General features: G+C 38.6%; 2 protein-coding genes across 7 annotated transcripts in view; both read left to right on the top strand.

Moving 5' to 3' along the window:
- Positions 1-53: 53 nt before the first annotated feature.
- Positions 54-20,813, top strand: C6H2orf66 (chromosome 6 C2orf66 homolog). Its single transcript, XM_067741142.1, is given in 3 exon segments — positions 54-12,886; positions 13,932-14,130; positions 20,430-20,813. Coding segments are annotated over 2 exon segments (300 nt in total). The 5' UTR covers positions 54-12,766; the 3' UTR covers positions 14,112-14,130; positions 20,430-20,813.
- Positions 20,572-21,521, top strand: part of GTF3C3 (general transcription factor IIIC subunit 3) — an 86,332-nt gene continuing 85,382 nt past the window's right edge. For all 6 annotated transcript variants that reach the window (XR_010944333.1, XM_067741139.1, XM_067741137.1 and 3 more), the window contains exon 1: positions 20,572-20,812. Coding sequence is in view for 5 of the 6 variants with exons in the window: in XM_067741139.1 (XP_067597240.1) it covers positions 20,711-20,812 (102 nt within the window). In the remaining variant the exon portion in view is untranslated. The remainder of the gene's footprint in view (positions 20,813-21,521) is intronic.

A 21,521-nucleotide genomic window follows, 5' to 3' on the forward strand; every position in this document is an offset into this window, starting at 1 on the left:
TTATAGCATGTCTAGCATTTCAGAAGTTTGAACGCCTAAGCATGGGACATGATAAACAAGATACATAACAGGTAAATATTGGAAGCAAGATAATTTCTAGTATTTCCCAACTTGATATCTTGTAGCTTCCCATATGCATTTGTATGGACATTTTATGGTTCACGTTCTATTTTAAAGAATTGCACAGTCATGTTTCTCCCAGAGACCATGCTTTCCACTTTTCTTATGCTAACTTAATATATATTCTTGGGTGCCCCATTTCTCAAATTACGCGAGAATAATTTAGACATTTTTTGCAAACAGATTCCCTGGTCATCTTAGAAGTACTAAATTTGATCTGTGGGGAGGAGACCTGGGATTCTGTTTTAACAACTGCCTCAAACATTGCTTTAGTCAATAAAATTTAACTTGTTAGAACTCCTAGAAGCAACTAGAAAGGCTGTCTTTAGGATTACAAGATACTAAAGTGACACTACATAATTTGAGAATTTAGTATAGATCTAAACTTTATTATAGAATGGATGACAGGAGTCAAATGGGGTAGGACATCTTTTGAGGGGTTAGTGTCTTCTTACACATTGATTAGAACAGTGTTTTCTAAATTATTTTAACCAGCATCTCTAAATATATGAACATTTATAAATTATCTGCATGTGTTAACATTGTGTATATTATTAAATATACCCCAAAGGGTAAATGTTTAAAGATGAGAAATATACAACTAGAAGCTTTAATATTGATATTTTCCTTGGATACTTAGAGGATTATCTTGAAACCACCCAACGTGGAGGCCACTAGAGTGTACAGCATGAAAGCCTCATAGGCCTTTCCCACTAGTTTTTCTTTAATCAATTCCCACTTCATCTTCACTTTCTTTCTGTAAGATAGATAGATAGGTAGGTAGATAGATAGATTACAAATTTAACAGCTTAAAACAACACCTATTTATTTACTCACAGTTCTGTAGGTCAGAAGTCTGGGCACAGACCAGCTGGGTTCTCTGCTCAGAATCACACTTCTGGAATCAAGGTAACAGGACTGCAGGCCCATCTGGACTCATTCAGGTTGTTACAGGTGGAGGTTCCTGTTTTCTTGCTGGCTGTCAGCTTCTTAGCTCCCTGTGTCTTTCCCTGCTGTGTAGCCCTCCACTAAAGTTTGGTTTGCTCCTTCAAGACCAGCAGGAGAATTCCTCTCACATTTTGAATCTCTTCAACTTCCTTTGTCTCTGACCTTTAGACCCAGATTTAGAGGTCTCTTGTTAGCTCAGGTCCACCTTAGATAGTTTCTCTTTTGATTAACTCAAGGTCAACCTTAATTATACCTGCAAAATCCTTTTTGCCATATAAGGTAACATCATATTCCCATATACACATTGTCCGCTCACACTCAAGAGGCATGGATGATACAAGATGTATACACTAGAGAGTGAGACTCTTGGGGGCCATTTTAGAAGTATGCCTACCATGCAATATTAGGGAACTAAAGTCTTTTTCATAATTGCTGTGCTTAAATAATATTATTCCATAGTTTTAATTGAAAGAGCTGATAAATATAAAATATTTCAGGGAAAGAAAAGCCCCTCAATTCTTGGACTGAATTTTAAACAACCCTTAGAGATGAAAACAGTCTCCCATCCCTGGGTTAGTGTGTGTGTATGTGTGTGTGTGTGTGTGTGTGAGATTATAATTAGTTTAGAGATTGTTTTCTTTCCAACAGTTAGAACTTGGATATGGCCTGAAATTAAGGAATAGTAGACTAGTTTACCTTATCAAGTGAATGAAAACATTTTACTGTACTTAATAGATATAAGTTCATACTGGGTATAGGTCAAGAGTGATGATCAACTCAAACAACATTACATAAAATATTAAAATTGAAATTTTAAAAATACTTCTGGTGATTTGCTTTTCTCTTGAATATGTTTGGAGAAAGAATTGAGTTTCATTAGACTTCCTAGATGTGCTTAAATCGTAGTATACTGTGTAAATGGAAATCTTCAGGTTTTGCAGTTGTGTGCTCATTTGAATATCCATGTATGTAAATCAGCCTATCCTTCAGTATCAAATAGTTCTATAAGGTATGTTCACATGCTAAAAAAGATTCAATCATTATGCTTTTTACCCTTAGTATTTGTGCCATTCTGATCAAGAAAGTATTATAGAAGGTTGAGAAAAACAGCTAGAATGATCTAGGGACTGGAGTGTAAGATTTGACTGAAACAGTAAAGGCCTTTTTACTCTGGAATTGCAGATATTTAGTTAGAAGGTGTTTGAAGAGGAAACTTCATGATTCACACTCTTTTTGTTCCCTGGCTTACAGGAAAGAACAGTATTTTATGTGGTTACAGAGATGGTTGGTTGCCCTTAAGAAAATGATACAAGATTGGGATGGAGGAGAGAGGAAGAAAACCTTTCTATAAAACGTTTGACCTACTGGAGAAAAAAAGAATTTAGTTAAGAAAGGAACTTGGTTTACTCTTTTTAGAAAACCAAAGTGTGCAATATAGTTGTATTTTAAACTAGGAATGTGTAACAGTCACTGCACTTAAAAAATCTTTGTTCTAGCTAATTTTTAAGTAGAATAAGTAAAAGGTTTAGTTACATATATAAATTACAGATCCACACAGTACTGTAAAAGGAAATGTGATTGTTTTGGACAGTGATCTCCAAACTTTTTTGATTGCACACCCTTATCATTAAAAACGTTTGAACTTTACCCCCATAAACATACTACTACTATAATAATATGTAAACTTTAATTATATGTAACTTTTACATATAATTTTATTGTATATAGTAATATATGTAATTTTAATAGAGGAATAACTTATCAGATATGGTTAAATTGTTGTTTTTAATTCTTTTTTTAAGATTTATTTATCTATTTTTGGCTGTGTTGGGTCTTAGTTGAAGCATGCGGGATCTTTCGCTGCGGCACGTGAGCGTCTCTCTAGTTGTGGCATGCGGGTTTTCTCTTCTCTAGTTGTGGTGGGCAGGCTCCAGGGCGCATGGGCTCTGTAGTTGTGGTGCACTGGTTCCAGAGTGCCTGGGCTCTAGTTGAGGCACGCAAGCTCGGTAGTCCCGTGGCACGTGGGATCTCAGTTCCCTGACCAGGGATCTAACCCGCGTCCCCTGCATTGGAAGGCGGATTCTTTACCACTGGACCACCAGGGAAGTCCCTGTTGTTTTTAATGCTTAATGAGCCTGACAAAAGAGTAGAAGTGTAGACACTGGTAAATTTTCTTTTGTTGATTTGCATTAATGGTATTATTTTCAGATTTTATTGTAAGGAGTAGTGTCTTGTAAGGTATATTTTTAAGCTGCTTATTCATTTTGTGATAGCTATGTTAATTAAAACTAGATAATATGATAAATAATATAATGCATGGATTTTAACTGGCTCATAGATGTTACCATGTCACAATATGCTTAAACAAGTGAATGAAAAAAACTAGTGGGGTGCCCTGTCATCCTCCAACAAACTGTAGAATTCCCACTCTTCTCTCAGAATATATCTCACACTCTGTGTATGATCAGCTATGAAGAAGGCTGAGTAACGGCATTGGTATCAATTCATGTATAAAATGCTGGTACACTAATTTGTTAGATTAAAAACATGAAAATGAATTGTTTTCCTCCCACATCCCAACATGTTGCCTTGCACACCACTTAGAATGTACACAACCCCCTTCTGAAGAAACTTAGTTTAGAATATATTTTTGTAAGCCTTTGAGGTTGTCTTTAATAGGTTTTAGTAGCTATATATTATCCTGAAAGCAAAAAAATGAGGTTTCTGGATCAGGAACCAACTATTATTACTTAAAGCAATAACCACGGCAGTTCCCCTTGCCCCATTCTTCCCCCTTGAGGGCAGTGTGAGGGGGGCCAGGTGAACCCTGAATGTTCAAATGGGCTTTTCTGTTTTGTTCTGCACCACAGGAAAGTAACTCTGAAATTATAAATCTGGGAGTTTATATAAGCTACATGCTGCCCTCTTCCCCTCCTGAGAGAGGAAGTAAAGCCTTTGTTCACAAATGTTTTACAGTCTTTTCGAATGTAAACAGACGGCTCCAGGTTTCATCTTCCCATAGAATGTAAGCGTGTGGCTCTACCCAACAGGAGGCAAGGGGAGGAAGAGCACTGGAGAGTAAGTGTTTCTGGGAAAAGGAGACATGTCTTTATAGCATGTCAATTTCCTTTGTTCAGGAAGCCAAACCATGCGGAAACATGAAAATATACATGAGGCATTGTTTCCCTGATATCCTTCTTGGGGTACAGAAATAATGCCTGGCTCCAAGCTGGCTTACTGTTAGAAACATTTAATGACCAAAGGAATTGAGTAGGGCACCTTAAACGTCATGACTTACAATCCTTCAGCTGTGATCTATTGGGTAGGGTAGACAGGAATGAAACTGGTAGAGCCAGCATTGGGGAGTTCTTTTCTGATACTGAAGTTTGTAAAATCTTTGTGTGTAAAAAAATTAATGGGAATAAAATACGCAGGATAGAAGGGAAGTAGGTGAGATGAGGAGAAGGAGATCATTTATCAAACCGCTACAAAATTTGGAATACTAGTAATGATAATTTAAACTAGGTTGGGAGCCAAAAAAAGAGTGAAACAATGTAAGGGGACTCTTTAGGGGTTAGCAACTAATTGGATGTGGTAGACAAGCCTCTTTCTGTGTTAGATTTGACGTGGGACCTTGCTTGACTCCCTGTGTGTAGCATATTATGAACACAACCAAAATGTCTTAAGTTGCTGCCAGCCAATGGCCTATCTTAATTTTCATTTTTCCCAAGATCCTAGGTACCTTAACTACAGCGGACCAAGTGGAGAATGGATTTTCTGAATCTCCATTTTGTTCTTTCTTCGTCTTGTTGCAGTACCTTATAGTTTTAAATTAACTTTTTTTTATTGTTCCAGTGAGACTAAAATGCAGTAGGATCTTTAGGTGCCAAAATGCAACTAACTGGAATCCTTAATCAGAAATATACTCTGTAATTCAACTTTGAAAGAAAAGAAACAAATCATAGAAAAACTGAAAAGTATAAGCAATTTCTTTCAGTAAAAACATTCTAGACCATATTGTGGGGTTTCTACAGACCACCTTGTCACCTATACTTTATTCTTTCAGCAGACATTCACTAAGTACCTATTGTACCAGAATCCATGCCAGACACATTCACGTTCAGTTTCTCATTTCATTCTCCATAAAAACCTTTAGAGGGAGGATTATTATCCTCCATTACAAGAAAAGAAATAGTCTCAGAGAAATTGAGCAATTTGCCCATAGTAGAATTCAAACCAGACTGTCTGAGTTCTGCAATATGTAATTATCAATACTAGTTCACTTCCTACTCTCTGAAAATCTTTTCTGACCATACTAGTTACTCCTTTTGCTTTGGAAAAAAATGTTTCCAATGATATGCCCACAGCTTTCCTTATTACTCTTTCTATATTTTCCCTTAGAGATTTCATCTGTGGCTTCAGTGTTATATTCTTGGTTGATGATTCACCAAGTCAGACAGACTTGCTCCCTCAGTTCCATATCTAAGTATTTCTGAATCAGTGGTAAGGTATTTAGCCTCCCTGAGACTGTATCCTCATCCATAAATTGTGACAATAATATTATCTTAAATATTACCATTAAATGAGTTAATGAACCAAATGCATCTGACACCTTTGTGTACAAGAAATGATAGGTGCTTTCTTCCAGCTCTCCAATCTCTAGTTTCCTCCAAACTAAACAAATTCAGTTGCAACTCATTGTTGAAATTTAACCTTATGATTTCTCTCCCTCCCTAATTAACAACTTTCAGTTTCCAAATTTCTCTTAAATCCTCCAGCTACTAAAGTTGAACCTCCATTCATTTTGATCATGTCTCCTTTGCTTACCATCTAGTTCCTCCTTGCATACCACAGGCCCTGAAGAGTCCAGCACTTTAGGGCCACCCTTACATTAGTTCACTCTTTGCTGACTCCCACCCTAATTCAGACCATCATTACTAGTATTCCTAATTTTGCAGCAGCTTCACAAATGATCTTCTCATTGTCTCACCCTCTTCCTTTTTCTCCTGCATATTCCCATTAATCCTTTTTTAAACAGCAATTTAGCATTATCACTCACTTTTTCAAAACCTTTTAATCTTCCCCCATGTTTGATAGGAAACAGTCTGAACTCCTTGACAGTTTGATCCATTTCCAGCCTTCTCTCCTACCGTTTCCTAAAGACACCCATCTCCTCCCCACACAGGCTGTTTCAGTTAGGATTAGTTTGCAAGAAACAGGAAGCCTGAGAAATAGTTGCTTAAACAATCAAATTTTCAGGTAGAAGGTCCAGGATAAGACTCCATGAAGTCATCAAGAACCAAAGTTCCTTCTATCGCATTTGTTCTCCATCCTTAATGTGTGGCTTTCATAACAAGACTGTGGCTGCATGATATTTCCATTCCAGGAAGGAGGGGAAAGGAGCAAAAGGAATTTTGCCTTTTATTTGGAAAGGATTCTCCCTCTCTTCTCCCTTTCCCACTCTCAGGGACTTCCATTTACAGCTCACAGGCCAGAATAATATCGCATCACCACTAAAGAAATGCAAGGGAGATGGCGGAATCAAGTTTTTAAGCTGGGTTTGTGCTACCCCAAACAACATCTAAGAAGAAAGGTGTATTTCTTGGGCTGCTATAATAGGATTCCACAGACTCCGTGGCTTAAGCAACAGAAATTTATTTCTTCAAGTTCTGAAGGCTGAGAAGTCCAAGATCAATGTGCCAGCTGATAGGGGGTTAGGACTTCAACATATGAAACTTGGGGGGGGAGGGGAATACAATTCCGCCCATAACAAAAGGGATAAAAGGAAACAATGAGCCAAGTCTGCCACACATGCAAACTTGGCTACTGCATCTCCTTTGTCTTCCTTTTGCTACTTCACTGCCTTTGCTCAAGAACTTCTTCCCACATCTTTGCTGTCAAAATTTTCTCCGTAAAAATCTACCAATTGCCAGTCAGGACTAATCTTATACCTACTTCTAGCTCTTGCTGTCATAGTTTCATATCCTATGGGAATCATCACATTAGGTCACATTATGTGCAGTTCTTAATAATGGTGACATTTAGCATCTACATGTCAGGTGCCCTTTATACGTATCATTTCTAAATCTTACAACAACACTGCAAAGTAGGGTTACTTCACAGATGAGGAAATTGAGGTGCAGAGAGATTAATATTTGCCCAGGAGAATGGCAGAGTCCAGTTTTGAACATGGTTAAATTTGGTTCTGAAACTCCACCACACCATGCTGTTTTTCCATATAGATTGTTTGCTCGTAGCAGGCAGGGATCGTGTCCCTTTCCATACACCTATTTGTAGTCCCACACTTAGCAATGCATATTTTACATGGTAGAAATTTGTTAAATATTTTTTCAAATGAGTAATCATAACAGTGACCCAAGATAATTCAAAATCCTGATTTAACAACAACAAAAATTATGTCTGTAACAAAATTGCCTATGTGTTGATAACTGTTGAAGCTGAGTCATAAGTACGTGGACTTGCATTATTCTTTTCTCCTTACTTTTGTATGTATTGGAGTTTTATATAACAGAAATTTTAATTATGGTCCAGTTATTATATTTACTAAATAGATTAATACATTTAGAAAAACTTTAAGAAATAATTGAAGTTTTTCTTTTTACAATTGACCCCAGCTAATTTTAAAGTATTATTACCTGTGGTTCCCTATGTGTAAGATTACATTTTATAATCCCTAAAGCAACCATTAAAATAATAATTCAAAGAGGTATAGCTAGAATGCCAATGGAGAAATTAAAATAGAAATTTTAAAATATTTTTAAAGCCCAAATCATAAAAGACAAAAATTGATGAATTAGACTTCACCAAAAATAAAAACTTCAACACTGTTCAAAAACTGTTAAGAAAACGAAAACACAATTTGCAAGTGAGAGAAAACCAAACATACATCTGATAAAGAACTTGTATCTAAAATATATATAAAGAATTTTCAAAATTCACCAACAAGAAAACAACTAAATTTATAATGAGCAAAATACTTAAACACTTCACCAGAGAAGATACATGGGTGACAAACTAAGTACATGAAAAGATGCCCAACATAGTCACTAGAAAAATGCTAATTATAACCACAACGCCTAAAATAAAAATTTTCAAAAACTGGCAATAGTACTGGTAAAGATTTGAAGCAACTAGAATTCTCATACATTGCTGGTGGGAATGCAAAAGAGAATGTCACTTTAGAAAACAGTGTGGCAATTTCTTAGAAAGTGAAACATACCTTTAGCATATGAACCAGCAATACCACTTCCATATGTTTACTCAAAAGAAATGAAAACATGTCAAAACAAAGACCTGTATGTAGATATTTATAGCAGCTTTGTTAATAATTTCCCCAAACTGGAAGCAAACCAAGTGTCTGTCAACTGGTGCATGGGTAGAAAATTTGTGGCACATCCATAAAATAAAATATTACTTGGCAAGTAAAAAGAAGTGAACAGCTGATATGTAAAATAATATTGATGACTCTTAAGTTCAGTATGCTAACATGCCATATTGTGTGATTCTACTTATATGAGAGAAAAAGGAAAAACTGTAGTGACAGAAAACATAAGAGTGGTTACAGGGGAACTGACTCCAAAGGGGCTTGAGGGGAACTTTGGGGGTGATGGAAATGTTCTAAATCTTGATTGTGATGGTGCTTACATAGCTATACAAAATTTGTGGAACTTTTTACTAAAAAGGATATATAAGTTACATGCTAATAAACCTGACTTAGAAAAATTAAAGCTTCCCAAAAGAAAACTCCAGGCCCAGTTTATTTCAGTGGTGAATTGTATTGAAGTTTTAATTCTGTTGAACATCGGTAACACCGATGTTGACAACTCTTTTGGAAAATAAAAGAGGAGGGATCGCTTCCCAAATCATGTTATGAGGCAAGCACAGCCTGATGTCAAAGCATGACAAAGAAATTACAAAAAGTTACTGACCAACATTCCTTGTTAACATAAATGTGAAAGGTCTTAATGAAATACCAGCAAATCAAATCCAGTAATTTATAAAAGCCCTCAGGAATATATAAATCAACTACTAGGACTGGTATGGACACAGAATTTAAGGTCAATATACAAAAAATATTTTCCATATTCAAATATCAAACAACTGTAAAATAATTTTTATAAAATGCCATTTATAAGATACTTAGGAATAAATAAAAATATGTACAAGGTCTCTCCACCAAAAACTACAAAATATTGCTTAGAGAAAATTTTAAAGCCCTAAGATAAAGAGAGATAATATTCATTGATAGGAAGACTCACTATTTTTAAGATGTCATTTTTCTCCAAAATGATATATATATTAAATACAATCTCAATAAAAATTGCAGCAGGCTATTTTTCTAAAACTCTACAAGCTGATTTTAAAATGTATATAGAAAAGCAAACAATTTCAAATAGTCACAACAATTTTGGAAAAGAATCACACCAATATGTGACTTCAAGACTTACTATAAAGCTATGGTAATCAAGACAGTGTGGTATTGGCAAAAGGATGGATAAGTAGTAAGTACATCAGTGGAACAGAACAAAGAGTTCAAAAATAAACCCATGTGTTTATGGTCAATTGATTATTGACAAAGGTGCCAAAACATTCCAATGGGAAAAGAAAATCTTTTCAACATACAGTTCTGGAGTAACTGGATACTTATATGGGAAAAAAAATAAGCCTGGAACCTTCCTCACATCATATACAAAACTAACGAGATGAATCATAAACCTAAATGTAAAAGCTAAACTATAAAGCTTCTAGAAGAAAATATAGGAGAAAACTTTGAGATGTGATGGTAGGCAAATGTGCATAGTTAGGTTAAAGAAAGCAATGACCACTGACATTTAGACAGAGTCAAGTCTTAACAATAAAATCAGCACCTTCCCCCCCCACACACACACAGACACAGGCAAACTTCTCAAGAGCTTGATGGATTCATTCTCTCTTTCCTGTCCATCGAGTCCCTTCTAATCTGACCTTCACCTCCATCTACCCAAATATCTCTAATGCTCTATGGATCCTTTTAAGTCCTCATTTACCCAATTTGTCCCTTCTTGAAACATCTTCTTCTCTTGCTCCCATCCTCTCCTGGTTTTCCCCCTACCTCCAGGGTCTCCTTCATATAGATTCTGGTTTAGGGCTGGTTCATGTTAAAATTTCTCAAAGCTCAAGTCCTACGTCACCTTTTCTTCTCATTTGCTAATCTTCACTGAGGTAATCTCATCCTTTCCATGCCATATTTACAGCCCCCATAGTTACATCTCCTTTCCAGACCTCTCCTCTGAGCTTCAGGCCTGTGTATCCAATTGTATACTCCCCATCCCCACTTGGAGATCTCCAAGGCTCCTCAAATTCAATGTGTCCCACCTGGAACCCATGAGCCTCATCTCCTCATGCCGGTGTTTGATATGTCAGCTAATGGCACTGTAGTCTGCTCAGCTGCATAATCCTGAGACCTAGGGATTGGCCTTGAAACTCTCTTCCCCTTAGCTCTGCCTCCCATAGTATCCAGTACATTATCAGTACCTTCTAAATATCTCTGAGATCCACCCACAACTCTGCATCTGTGCTACCACCCCAATCCAAGTTAACATCTTGTCCTGCCTGGACTATTGCAGTAGCCACCTAACTGGTCTCCCTCTTTTCTAGCTCAGTCTGTCCTCCAACAGTGCAACCAGAATAGCTTTTTAAAATTGCAAGTCTGTTATCAAGTCACTTGGATGCTTAAAACTTTTCAATCAGTTAGCATTGTTTGCAGCAGAAAGATCATAATCTGACTACCTCTAAAGGCCCAAGTTGCATCAGCCCCCCACCTTGCTCCTTATACTCCTCAGATACTGACTTAATTTCAGTTGCATTAATTTGCCATGTTCCTTCCAGCCACAAGGTCTAGTACAGTTGTTCACCTTGTCTGAACCTCTTCTCCCTCTGTTCTCCCTAGGTTGCCTAGGTAACTCTACTCATCTACCAGATATAAGGTCACTTCTTCACAGAAGCCTTACCTGATCCCTGAGACTGCATCGAATCTACCTCTTCTACCCTGTCATAGTGCCATAATCTCAATAGAAATTATCATCATTGATAATTATACACTTTGTTATATAATGGTTTGATTAACGTCTGTCTTGCCCACTAATCTGTTAATTCCATGAGGGCAGGGAATCTATTATTCTTACTATTTTATCCCCAAAGCCTTGTGCAGTGCCTGGCACATAGTAGGCACTCAGTAAAAGTTTGTTGAATAAACAAAGGCGTGAATAAATGAAGGTCATGATGACCCTCCCAAGGTCAAAATGGCAAGACTGAGATTGTAGCCAGGTATTCTAATTTCCGGTCCAGATTACTAGCCTTCTCAACAAAGAGCTTGTTCTGGATTGTTCTGAACTATTGGAACCAAAGCAACTTCAGTTTGTCAAGTCCAATTTCTCAACCCTTCCATTTTCTGCAGATGGCATTTATTTAGCAAGGGGATGCTATAGGTGAGGTAAGTTTTCTTTTTTCCACAAAACATGTGCTATCTTTTTGCTCTATTTTGAAAGGGTATTATGATTAACCATACCACTATTTAAAACTTGTAAAGCTTCTTGAGATTCTAAGAAGAAATATAAGGTATGGGTCACAAAGAGCAATTTTGTCTCTTGCAATAGAATTTTCTCTTTAAAAAAATGTGATTAATTTGAAAGGCTGATAGCTCCAAAAGAGCATTCTGTTAGGTGGGATAATCATTATCATATTCCCAGCTGCTGTGTATATACCTTCTCTTAAAAGTGAAAAAGGAGAAAGCCATTTTGCCGTGTGGAAGTGCCTTGTGTGTTCTATAACATCCAAATGAAATGTTCAGTGGTTGGAGGAGAGTCTGCTGTATTTAGGACAAATAGCTTCACTGTTAACCCTGAAGAAGCCTGAAGATGTGATTCTCAAGGGTCTTTGTGCTGTGGATGAAAATGGAATCATTATTTTTGAGCCCCCCACCCCCGCTCACATCAATGACTCCCACCTGCAGCCGATCCACTGGTTATAAGTAGCCATGAATCGCCTTGCAGATTGTAGGCAGGGTAAACAACCAGGGCCAGGCAAAAGCAAACTCCTGGTAAGCTCTATTAGCTCTTTCTGTGTGTTTCATTTCCATTTCACACCTTGGGGTGGGATACAATCTCTACTTACACTGGTGTGGTGTGTGTCTGTCTCAGACCTGTGTGTAAGGTGCATCTTTCAGTTCGGGCTGTATATTTTTTTCTTTTCTCTCTTTTTTTTTTTAAGACTGCTGTCTTAACACTTAAAGTAATTTAAGATTGGTTGTTTTTTCTTTTTTTGTTGTTATTGTTAAGAATTGCAGTTTCTTTGGAGACAACAAAGTGCAATTTTTTTCAGATGAAAAGGCATACTCACTTTCTAGGTTGTATTCATAATTGCTGTTTATCACTGTATAACATTCTCCTTATCATGGACTCCTTTAAGCTAATAACTGGTTTTAGGGGAGTTCATTAAGAAATGAATGTGGAAAAAAAGAGGGCTGCAAAATTCAGGTGAACCAATATACTATTTCTTCTTCTTTGTCTCCCTTTAAAAATGTTTCCTCTTTCTCTTTTCTACTTTTGCCCTCCCTTGTCCTCTCTCTCCCTCTTCTATATCTCTCTCTCTGGCCATTGACATTTCCCTGGTCCTTCCTTTCACTCAGCTTCCTTCCACAATGCCCAGAGCACTCCTGCTGCTGGCTGTTGCCCTGGTGCAACTTGGGCTTGTGCATGGAGCCGTGTTGAGAAACGAAGAAAAATAGAAGCCCCTCAACAATCCTAGAAACCGAGATCTGGTAAGAACAGCCACTGGGACATGCCAGGCTGCAGGGTGAAATTGGCACCTCCTTGGAGTTATGCACACTGCACTCTGCTAGAGCACGGTGGAGAGGAGGCTGCCAAGGGCTAAGAAGGTTCCCCAGCAGGACCAGAGAAGAATTTTGCTAGCCTAGTGGCCGGTGTTCTAGCCCATTTACACTTGTTTCTGTACGGAGAAACAAATTTATATTTAGAAATGACCTTATACACACATAGCACATTACATTTGTAAATATTATATACATATTGACTTCATAGCCTTAATTTCTAATATATTGATATATACAGAATCAAGAGCATACCAGGGAATTACGTTTTGCACAGCTTAGGTCGAACTGATAACAAAACAGATTCTCACATAACCAATACTTGCAAAGCTCCATTGCAAAAACTGAAAGTCGACCTGCATTCTTTTTAATTTGCTAGGCATTCTTTTCAACATAACGTTATCTAGGAAATAGAATTCAAAATACCAGTAAAACTTCTCTTTTAAAAATATGCCAAATACAGTAAACATGATGACATTACGATTTCAAAATATAGTTTTTCTAAAGAAAATGATGTGAAATATACCAATATAGGATTAAAACAATCAAAGAGCACTTTGCACAGCTTCTGTGTATTCACAGAATACACAGCTGAAAACCCCACGTCTGAGATGACTGGGATCTAGCTCACCATCAATCGGAGAGGAGACACCTGAGCTCTGATCACTGTGGAGTTCAGTTTCATCTCTGACTTCAGTACTCAGAGATGGCCAATGAATCTTCTCACTGTGGACTGTTAAATAATTGATATTCAAGAATGGTGAATTATCTTTGTTTAGAGTTGAAATGTCAGGTAGAAAGGAGGGGGAAGGGGAGAAGGAGCCACAGCTTGTGTTTCTGAGTTTTCCACCTCCTGCCTCCTGGGTTAGCTCTAAAGTCAATTTGGGGGGGAAATGAGAGGGGAAAAATACTCATCTTTGAGTATTCGGAGTGTTTAAATGATAAATGACATTGAACATTTTCTTTCTCTCTTCAGTTTTTCAGAACCCTTCAGGCATATTTTAAAGGAAGAGGTCTTGATCTTGGAATGTTTTCAAATATTTCCTCCATGAACGAGAATCCCGGACCTCTCTCTTTCCAATCAGAACTTATTGCTTCTGCATTTGCAGATTATGAAGAACAGAAAAACTCCTTCCCCAATTACCTCAAAGTCTGAATGTTTCTTCTGAGTGCAGGTAAAACTCATCCCTTTATTCCCAGCATCTATCTAAACATACAACTCAGTCATAAAGTCATAAAGAGGTTTAGAAAATATTTATTTGAAAAATGATTTTATTTCCTCATGTAAATAACTGCTCAGTTCTGATGATACTCATCACTGTTAATACTCTGATTTGGTTCATATATTTTACAGTCTGGTTTTAAAAAGAAATGACAGTTATGATTTTTAAAGCATAGTTTTCTGGGGAGAGATATATTAAAATAGTAGAACTATCACTCGATAGAATTATGAAATATAATTAAAAACCACATACTTATACCTATATCTTTTTTCAGACCAGGTCATAGAGCTAAATTATGTGGAAAATTATCTGTAAAGAAATATATTGAGCTGTACAGTTGGATTAAATGGATAGTAAAAATTTAAAAGAATGATTTCTTTTGGGAGAAAGTATTAAGCATATATTTGAGCTTGAACTTCCTCACCTAGAGGGGGAAAAAGAGTAGAATATTAGTAAAGATAGCCCTTCATAGGAAAAAAATTAGAAATTTATGTCTAAGATTTGAATTTTACTATTCTTATTACTTTAGCATTCCTGTCAAATAAATACCTGCCATTTAAAAAGGAACAGGTATGGTGCAGTCGAAGAAAATATACTATGATTCTAGTCTGTTAGCTTTTCATTTGGCTTAATAATAAAGGGAACCGGGGCTTCCCTGGTGGTGCAGTGGTTGAGAGTCCACCTCCCGATGCAGCGGACACGGGTTCGTGCCCCGGTCCGGGAAGATCCCACATGCCGCGGAGCAGCTGGGCCTGTGAGCCACGGCCGCTGAGCCTGCGCGTCCGGAGCCTGCGTGTCCGGAGCCTGTGCTCCGCAACGGGAGAGGCCACAAGAGTGAGAGGCCCGCATACCGCAAAAAAAAAATAAAATAAATTAATTAATAAATAAAGGGAACCGAATCATAATTAAAATCTACTCCCATTCTTTCATGGGCATAGGATGAAATTGTGAGGAAGCAAACCATTGTTGCACTTCATTATGATTGTGAAAGGGTTTTGATGATTAGCTCTTTTAAATGGGGTGATTTTTTAAAAATAATGATTGTTATTCTAAGAGGATGCAATTTACCATGTGGTATATGCACTTGAGAACTGTCCTACAATGAGAAAATAAAATAGAATAAACACAAGTATATTAATGAAGGATCCCTTGACTATTTTTCACACTCAGGCCCTAGGGTAACAGACACTAAAACAGAATAATTGTTAATACCAAGTACCTATTTCAGTATGAGACAGTATTGCATACAAGTTGTTTGTAAGCCTTAGTTTATTCATCTATAAATTGCATATATGGATTTCTAATAAAAAGTATCAGAGAAAACATCAAATACATACTTTTGTGTGAGCATGAAACAAGGAAATATTTAAGAGCAGGAAAAAAGAGAAAGCACCCAGTTAGTGATATTGTAATATAATAATTATTCAACTTTGCAAAAGAAGCAAAGTTTCTGATTTGGAGAATATTTCATAAATACAAGCTCTCCTTTCCTAACAACTCTCATTAGGAAATGAAGACAAAAAGAGTTTTCACTGAACTATGTTGATCTTTGGGTCTTTGTGTTAATCTTCATTTTCCATTCGTTATAATGTTTTCTTTCAGATGTCTGGTGGTTTTAAAACTACAGACGAAGCTTCTCATTAGAAAAATTGATTCATGGTCATGGCTAAACTTTTATGTGTTTTTTCCCTCCATTTTTGTTAATTTGTAATGATTTTATTCTACATTTTAGTCTACGTAGCTCAAGCTATGTAAACAGCTTGAGCTTTGGGCCATATGTGACTTCCGTGCATGGGTTTTTTTCTCAGTCAATAACCATAGATACCAGTGTAGAGCACGGCATATATTGCAAGGATTACAGAAACACCATAAAGTCAAAAGAAATGATCTTCTAAATTATGTTTCCTTTAAGCTTGTCTTCTATGTTTCTTACCTTTTATCCATCTGTTTTTATTTGAAAGGGACATTGCTCATTTTTACTTTAGTTCATTATATGTAACAGGAATTTGGGTTTTAAATTTATCTTTTTTCTAAAAGGAAGATGCATTCCCATGGTCAGCATATGCTATTGAAAGATCTCACAGTCTTAGTTACATATCAAGGGAGAGTAAGTGATGAATATCCACAATTAAGTTGAAATGGAAGGCAAAGAAACGTGGGATTTTAGGAGTCTCTTGGGCCTCTGGGAGATGTTCTCTGCCACGATGTTCAGAGGTGGACATTGTGCTACACCAGATATCCTAGCCATGCCTCACCTCTGGCTCTTCCACATACAACCTCAGGAAGGGAGAGGAGAAACAGGTGGATTTCCCTTCTTTCATAACCAACCCTCTTCCTCCACCCACCCCTCCCCAACTGAGGCTGTATCATTCTGATTCTCATATTCTCATCTGAAATAGCTACTTTTCTTTATGAAGAGCTGCATCATTTTCTCTCATTTCTGCAAAAGGAACACTGTACTAGAAGGAAACAGTGTAATCCTAAAAACACTAGTCTGTACATTCCAAAATAGTTTTCTGTGGCTTTTTTGTGGATGATTGATATTCAATATCAAGAATAAAATATTTATGCAAGAACAGATTCTATATCTGGTTCAATATGTTCTATTGTAATTAGTTGTATAAGTGTTTTCCCTGGAGGGTTGTGAGATATTTGTGAGCCAAGATCATATATAAGCCATTTTTATTTCTCCAGCACCTAGTACAATGCCTTGCATGTAGCAAGCACTCAATAAATACTTAATGAATTGAAATAAATGTGTGTTATTTTGCTATTAGTCAGACAGTAATGGAAGCTGCTTCTAGTTAATGCCAGACTTTTTTGTTTTACCATTTAAAAGATATGTTATTATTATTTATAATTATATTTTATGTTTGGCTGCGTTGGGTCTTCGTTGCTGCGCGTGGGCTTTCTCTAGTTGCGGTGTGTGGGCTTCTCATTGCGGTGGCTTCTCTTGTTGCGGAGCACGGGCTCTAGGTGTGCAGGATTCAGGAGTTGTGGCATGCAGGCTCAGTAGTTGTGGCTTGCAGGCTCTAGAGCACAGGCTCAGTAGCTGTGGAGCATGGGCTTAGTTGTTCTGTGGCACGTGGGATCTTCCCGGACCAGGGCTCGAACTCATGCCCCCTGAATTGGCAGGCAGATTCTTAACCACTGCGCCACCAGGGAAGTCCTATAAGTAATTATTGATGAGCTATTCCTCATAAAAATAAGCCTGTTCAGATAAATGGTAGAGTGGTAGGGAGTGCTTCACCCCTGTCCAGTTCCACTCAAGTACCAGTGACTGGCTTTCCCTTTCCCTTTCACCACTCCTGCTCTGGTTGTCAAGAGCTCCACAGAGGGAATGTTTATTAGTTTTAAGGCCTCTGAAAAGGAAGGGCATCCACAGGGGACTTTTAGCTATGAGCTTGCAAAGTCTCAGCGCAGGACATGCATCCTTCTGCTGGAACATTCCTCACAACTGGCAGGTAGCTGTTGATGGGAGGCCTACACTCCACTAGACTAGAGTTTCTTATCAGTGATGGTATTGTCAGTTGGGGAAGGACAAGTCTTCGTGGTGACCATTTAGCACACCTGGTCCCCAGACAATGTATAGTGGTATATTAGTGATTTCCCCACCCCTGCGCTATTATTTTGACCACCAAAACCTCCCTATTCACATTTCTAAAAGGCCACTGGGGAAGCGATTTTGTCCTTGGCCGAGAACTGTCGTTAGGAAAACAGCAGAAGTGTAGTGTTTCCTGCAATGAAAATAAGTGTTCTGCAGGTGATCTAGGCTCCCAAGGGGTCTGTGGTCCTTCTCTGCATAGGTCCTTGACAGCCTCTCAACACTGACTCTGCTCCTCTTTGATGAGCATTCCATTCCCCATCCCTAGGACATGGCCTATTGTCCCCTATCCTGGGTCTAGTGTGGTCAAGAACTATTAAGGGTGTGAGATTTTACCTGATTTGCAAGCTACACACTGGGTGCTGCAATTTCACAGATCCTGGTGGGCCCTGAGACCAGTGGGTCTAAGGCAATAGACTTTATTATTCATGGCTCAGCAGGCAGCATGTGTTTTACATTCCTGTTGGTTCTCCTTGTCCCCCAAGTATCATGGGGGCCGTGTGGAGGTGAGTCCAGGTGTTTACTGGGCACTAGTTGGTTTGTGCCACAGTTGAGGAACCCCAAACTTAGGAAATCCCCACTCTTACAAGGGGGCTACATGCCCAAACATGCCCAACCTTTGCCCCAGAGGGAAATATTATCATACTGGTCAGAAAACAAATCTGCCCTCTGTCCCAGAGGGAGACAATATCTCTATCTTTCAAGGCTGTTTGTTCTCCAGACATCCTTGAAAAGATAGTCCAGAGTGAAAGCAGTCACAAGTTTTTGCAAAAAAGTGAGAGAACCATGGGAAAATTGTCTTCCCAAAAGTGTCACACCCCATCCTGGCTCCTCCCATTGAGGAAGGAGGGAGTCATTCCCTCCCTGTGTACTCTTCATGCTCTCGTCATGGTATAAATTCAATGTTCTGCTTTCTTCAGACATTCCATTTTGATTCTCAGAAATCAGTCTGAAAGTCTGAAAAGTTTCTTCTTGCTATTTTCATTACTGCTATAACAATTCCACTTCATCTCAAGGTAATGTGGATGCCTCTGACTCACCAGGGGACACATCACTTACAACAAAGTGGAGAAAAGAAAAGCAGAAAGATTCCAATTTCAAGACCTGTTGCTACATTCTGACCTGTAAAAAAAAAAACCAAAAAAACAAAACTGTCACATCATCAAGGTGTTCCACAGCAGAAAAAATGTTCTCCCACCCCTTGCTTCCTGCTGCAAATCTCTGCAATGTGAATCTATATCATCACAATTGTTATTCCCATATTCCAGGCAGCCAATAACAAACAAGCTAGTCTAAGCCATCTGGGTCTTAGGAGAACATTCTCCTTACCAGGTGACCAGATTTGCTCCTTTTGATTTCCTTCTTTTCTCCTAAGGACTAGAGACTCGAATTCCTCTCAAATGCAATTCCCTGACAGCCTGGAGAAATTCAGGGGGGAATTTACCTATTAGGGATTTCTGTGGATTACCTTATTCCAACCCACTCACCTAGCCTCCCATATTTTATACCCAGATAGGGCCCTGAGGATCCTTTATCATGAGAAAGGAATGACTTCCAGCTGGAGATTTTTTCTCTCACCTGGAAGTTCCCCTCTTACAGGTCCTGGCCCCTCATTCTCCCATCCAACTGTTGCTTTTCCTCATTTGGATTGTCATAAAGAGGCACCAATGGCCAAGCCAGGTGATAGGCTCCCTGTAACTTGTCCCTAACCTCAGCTGCACTGAGCTGCATTCCGTACCTCTTATCCCTTGCCCATTCCCAAGGCACTTTCAGTTCCATCCAGCTGAATTCATAAATGTGTTTTGAGCATAGATTACTAGCCTACAGAGGAAAGTTCACAAAGATGTATCAGGTAGTGCTGTTCTCAAGATGTTGACAGCTAGCTAGTGTCTTTAGAAGAGGACAGCAGAGAAATAGTTATAAGACAAGGTAAAATATAAACCACAGGAGTGTGTAGGAGCTGAAGAAGTGTTCCACTGAGGAGAGGCAGTATATCATATTAATTCCAAGTATGGGATTTGGAGTCAGATAGACCAGGGTTTGAATCTTGGCTCTACTACGTATTAGATTCAGAACGTTGGCATTAGGAATAACATAAAATAATAAAATATAATCCAAAAGGATTATTTTGAGATATGAATGTAATATGCATAAGACAGTACACAGCCTGTATAGTAAATGGGCAATAGTGTATGCTAATCATAGCAAATATTTGATTCTCTCTAAAAGTTTAACTGTTAAGAAAAGAAGAAAATTTGGGTGAGAATTAGAGGTGGGACGTGAAGTCTAGATGACCTAGTTACAGACTGAGAAGGAATCTGAGGAAAGGGACAGCTTGAGGATTTGTGGAAGAGGGGAAAACTGATGGTGCCATTGATTGGAGGAGATGAGAGTTAAACCATAAATTGTGGGAGGACTTTAGCTTTCTGTGGCAGGGCAGAACTGGAAAGTGGAACGTGCACGTGGCAGAGGAAATGGTTAAATTAAGGAAAAAAATCACTACACCAATGATTAAATTAATTTTAAAAACAAATGTTCAAAAAAGAAATGGATTGAGAGTCAGAATTTTAATGGAGAATTGCGGGAAATGATGCAGATAAAGGAACATTTTCTTAAAGCACGTTTTTTTTTCCAACTCCTTAATAAGCTTAAACCGGAGGCCTGAGCCCGGCGGCAAGCGCGGCGACCCGGAGGGTCCAGCCGCTGTCCAGTCCGGGTCCTGCCCACGCCCACGTCGCCAGGAAGAGGCGGGGCCAGAAGTTCCTGCGGAACCCGAGCGCCGCGGTTGCGGCGCAGGCCGGGCAGTTTTCCCGGAAGGACTACGGGTCCTTGTTTTTAGCGCCTCGGCCTGGGGGTAGCGTCTGGGAGCTTCTGCTCTTCCGTTTCTCTGTTTCGGTTTCTGGAACTGCACATCAGATCCCCGCAGACATGTCGGGGTTCAGCCCGGAGCTCATCGACTATCTGGAAGGGAAGATCTCCTTTGAGGAGTTCGAAAGGCGGAGAGAAGAGAGAAAAACCCGTGAGAAGAAAGTGAGGAGATAATGGGCCAGGATGCTCCCTACTATCTCGTCTCCCTAAAACACTTAAGAGAGATGTGGGGGACCCAGTAACCCCGTTCGCTGTGATGGGGCGGGCCGGGTACTTCCAGCAGTTTCTTCCCCTTATTACCGAAACTCGGGTTCTCACCTCGTCCCTGTTCTAAGCTCCTCTTCAAAACATTTCACCCACCAAAAAGCTTTTGTCTCGGTGGTAACCACTTACCTTTTTTTCTGTTGCCAAATAGTGCATTTTTTATTTGAGGGTAGCATAACGCTGGTAGATTAAATGGGGGTGTGGGGAGTAGAGTTTGGAGGCAGTATCTGGTTCTAGTCCTAGCTTTGCCACTGTCTTCTTGCGCAACTCACCTCTCTTCTTTAGGCCTCAGTGTCTGTTTCTAGACGGAGTGATTTGAGCTTCCATTTTTGAGGAGTCTCCCAATGGTGTGGTGTAATCTTCCACAGAAAAGAGTGAATTTTTTTGTCTGTTAACAAAATCTCTGGGACATGTTTTTTTAGACTTATGAGGAAATACGTGAACTTTCCATGTCTTCTCAGTTGAAGTCCGAGGGAAAACAAAAGTAATTACACCTTTTGAGATTAGCTGTTGGATTCCTTCCTAAATCATGCAACTAATAGGGCCCCATCTCTTCTCATTTAAAAAGCAAGGATACAACGTGTAGATTAATGAAATCATCAAGGTT

The sequence above is a fragment of the Pseudorca crassidens genome, chromosome 6 (assembly GCF_039906515.1).
Source record: "Pseudorca crassidens isolate mPseCra1 chromosome 6, mPseCra1.hap1, whole genome shotgun sequence".
Taxonomy (NCBI): Eukaryota; Metazoa; Chordata; class Mammalia; order Artiodactyla; family Delphinidae; genus Pseudorca; species Pseudorca crassidens.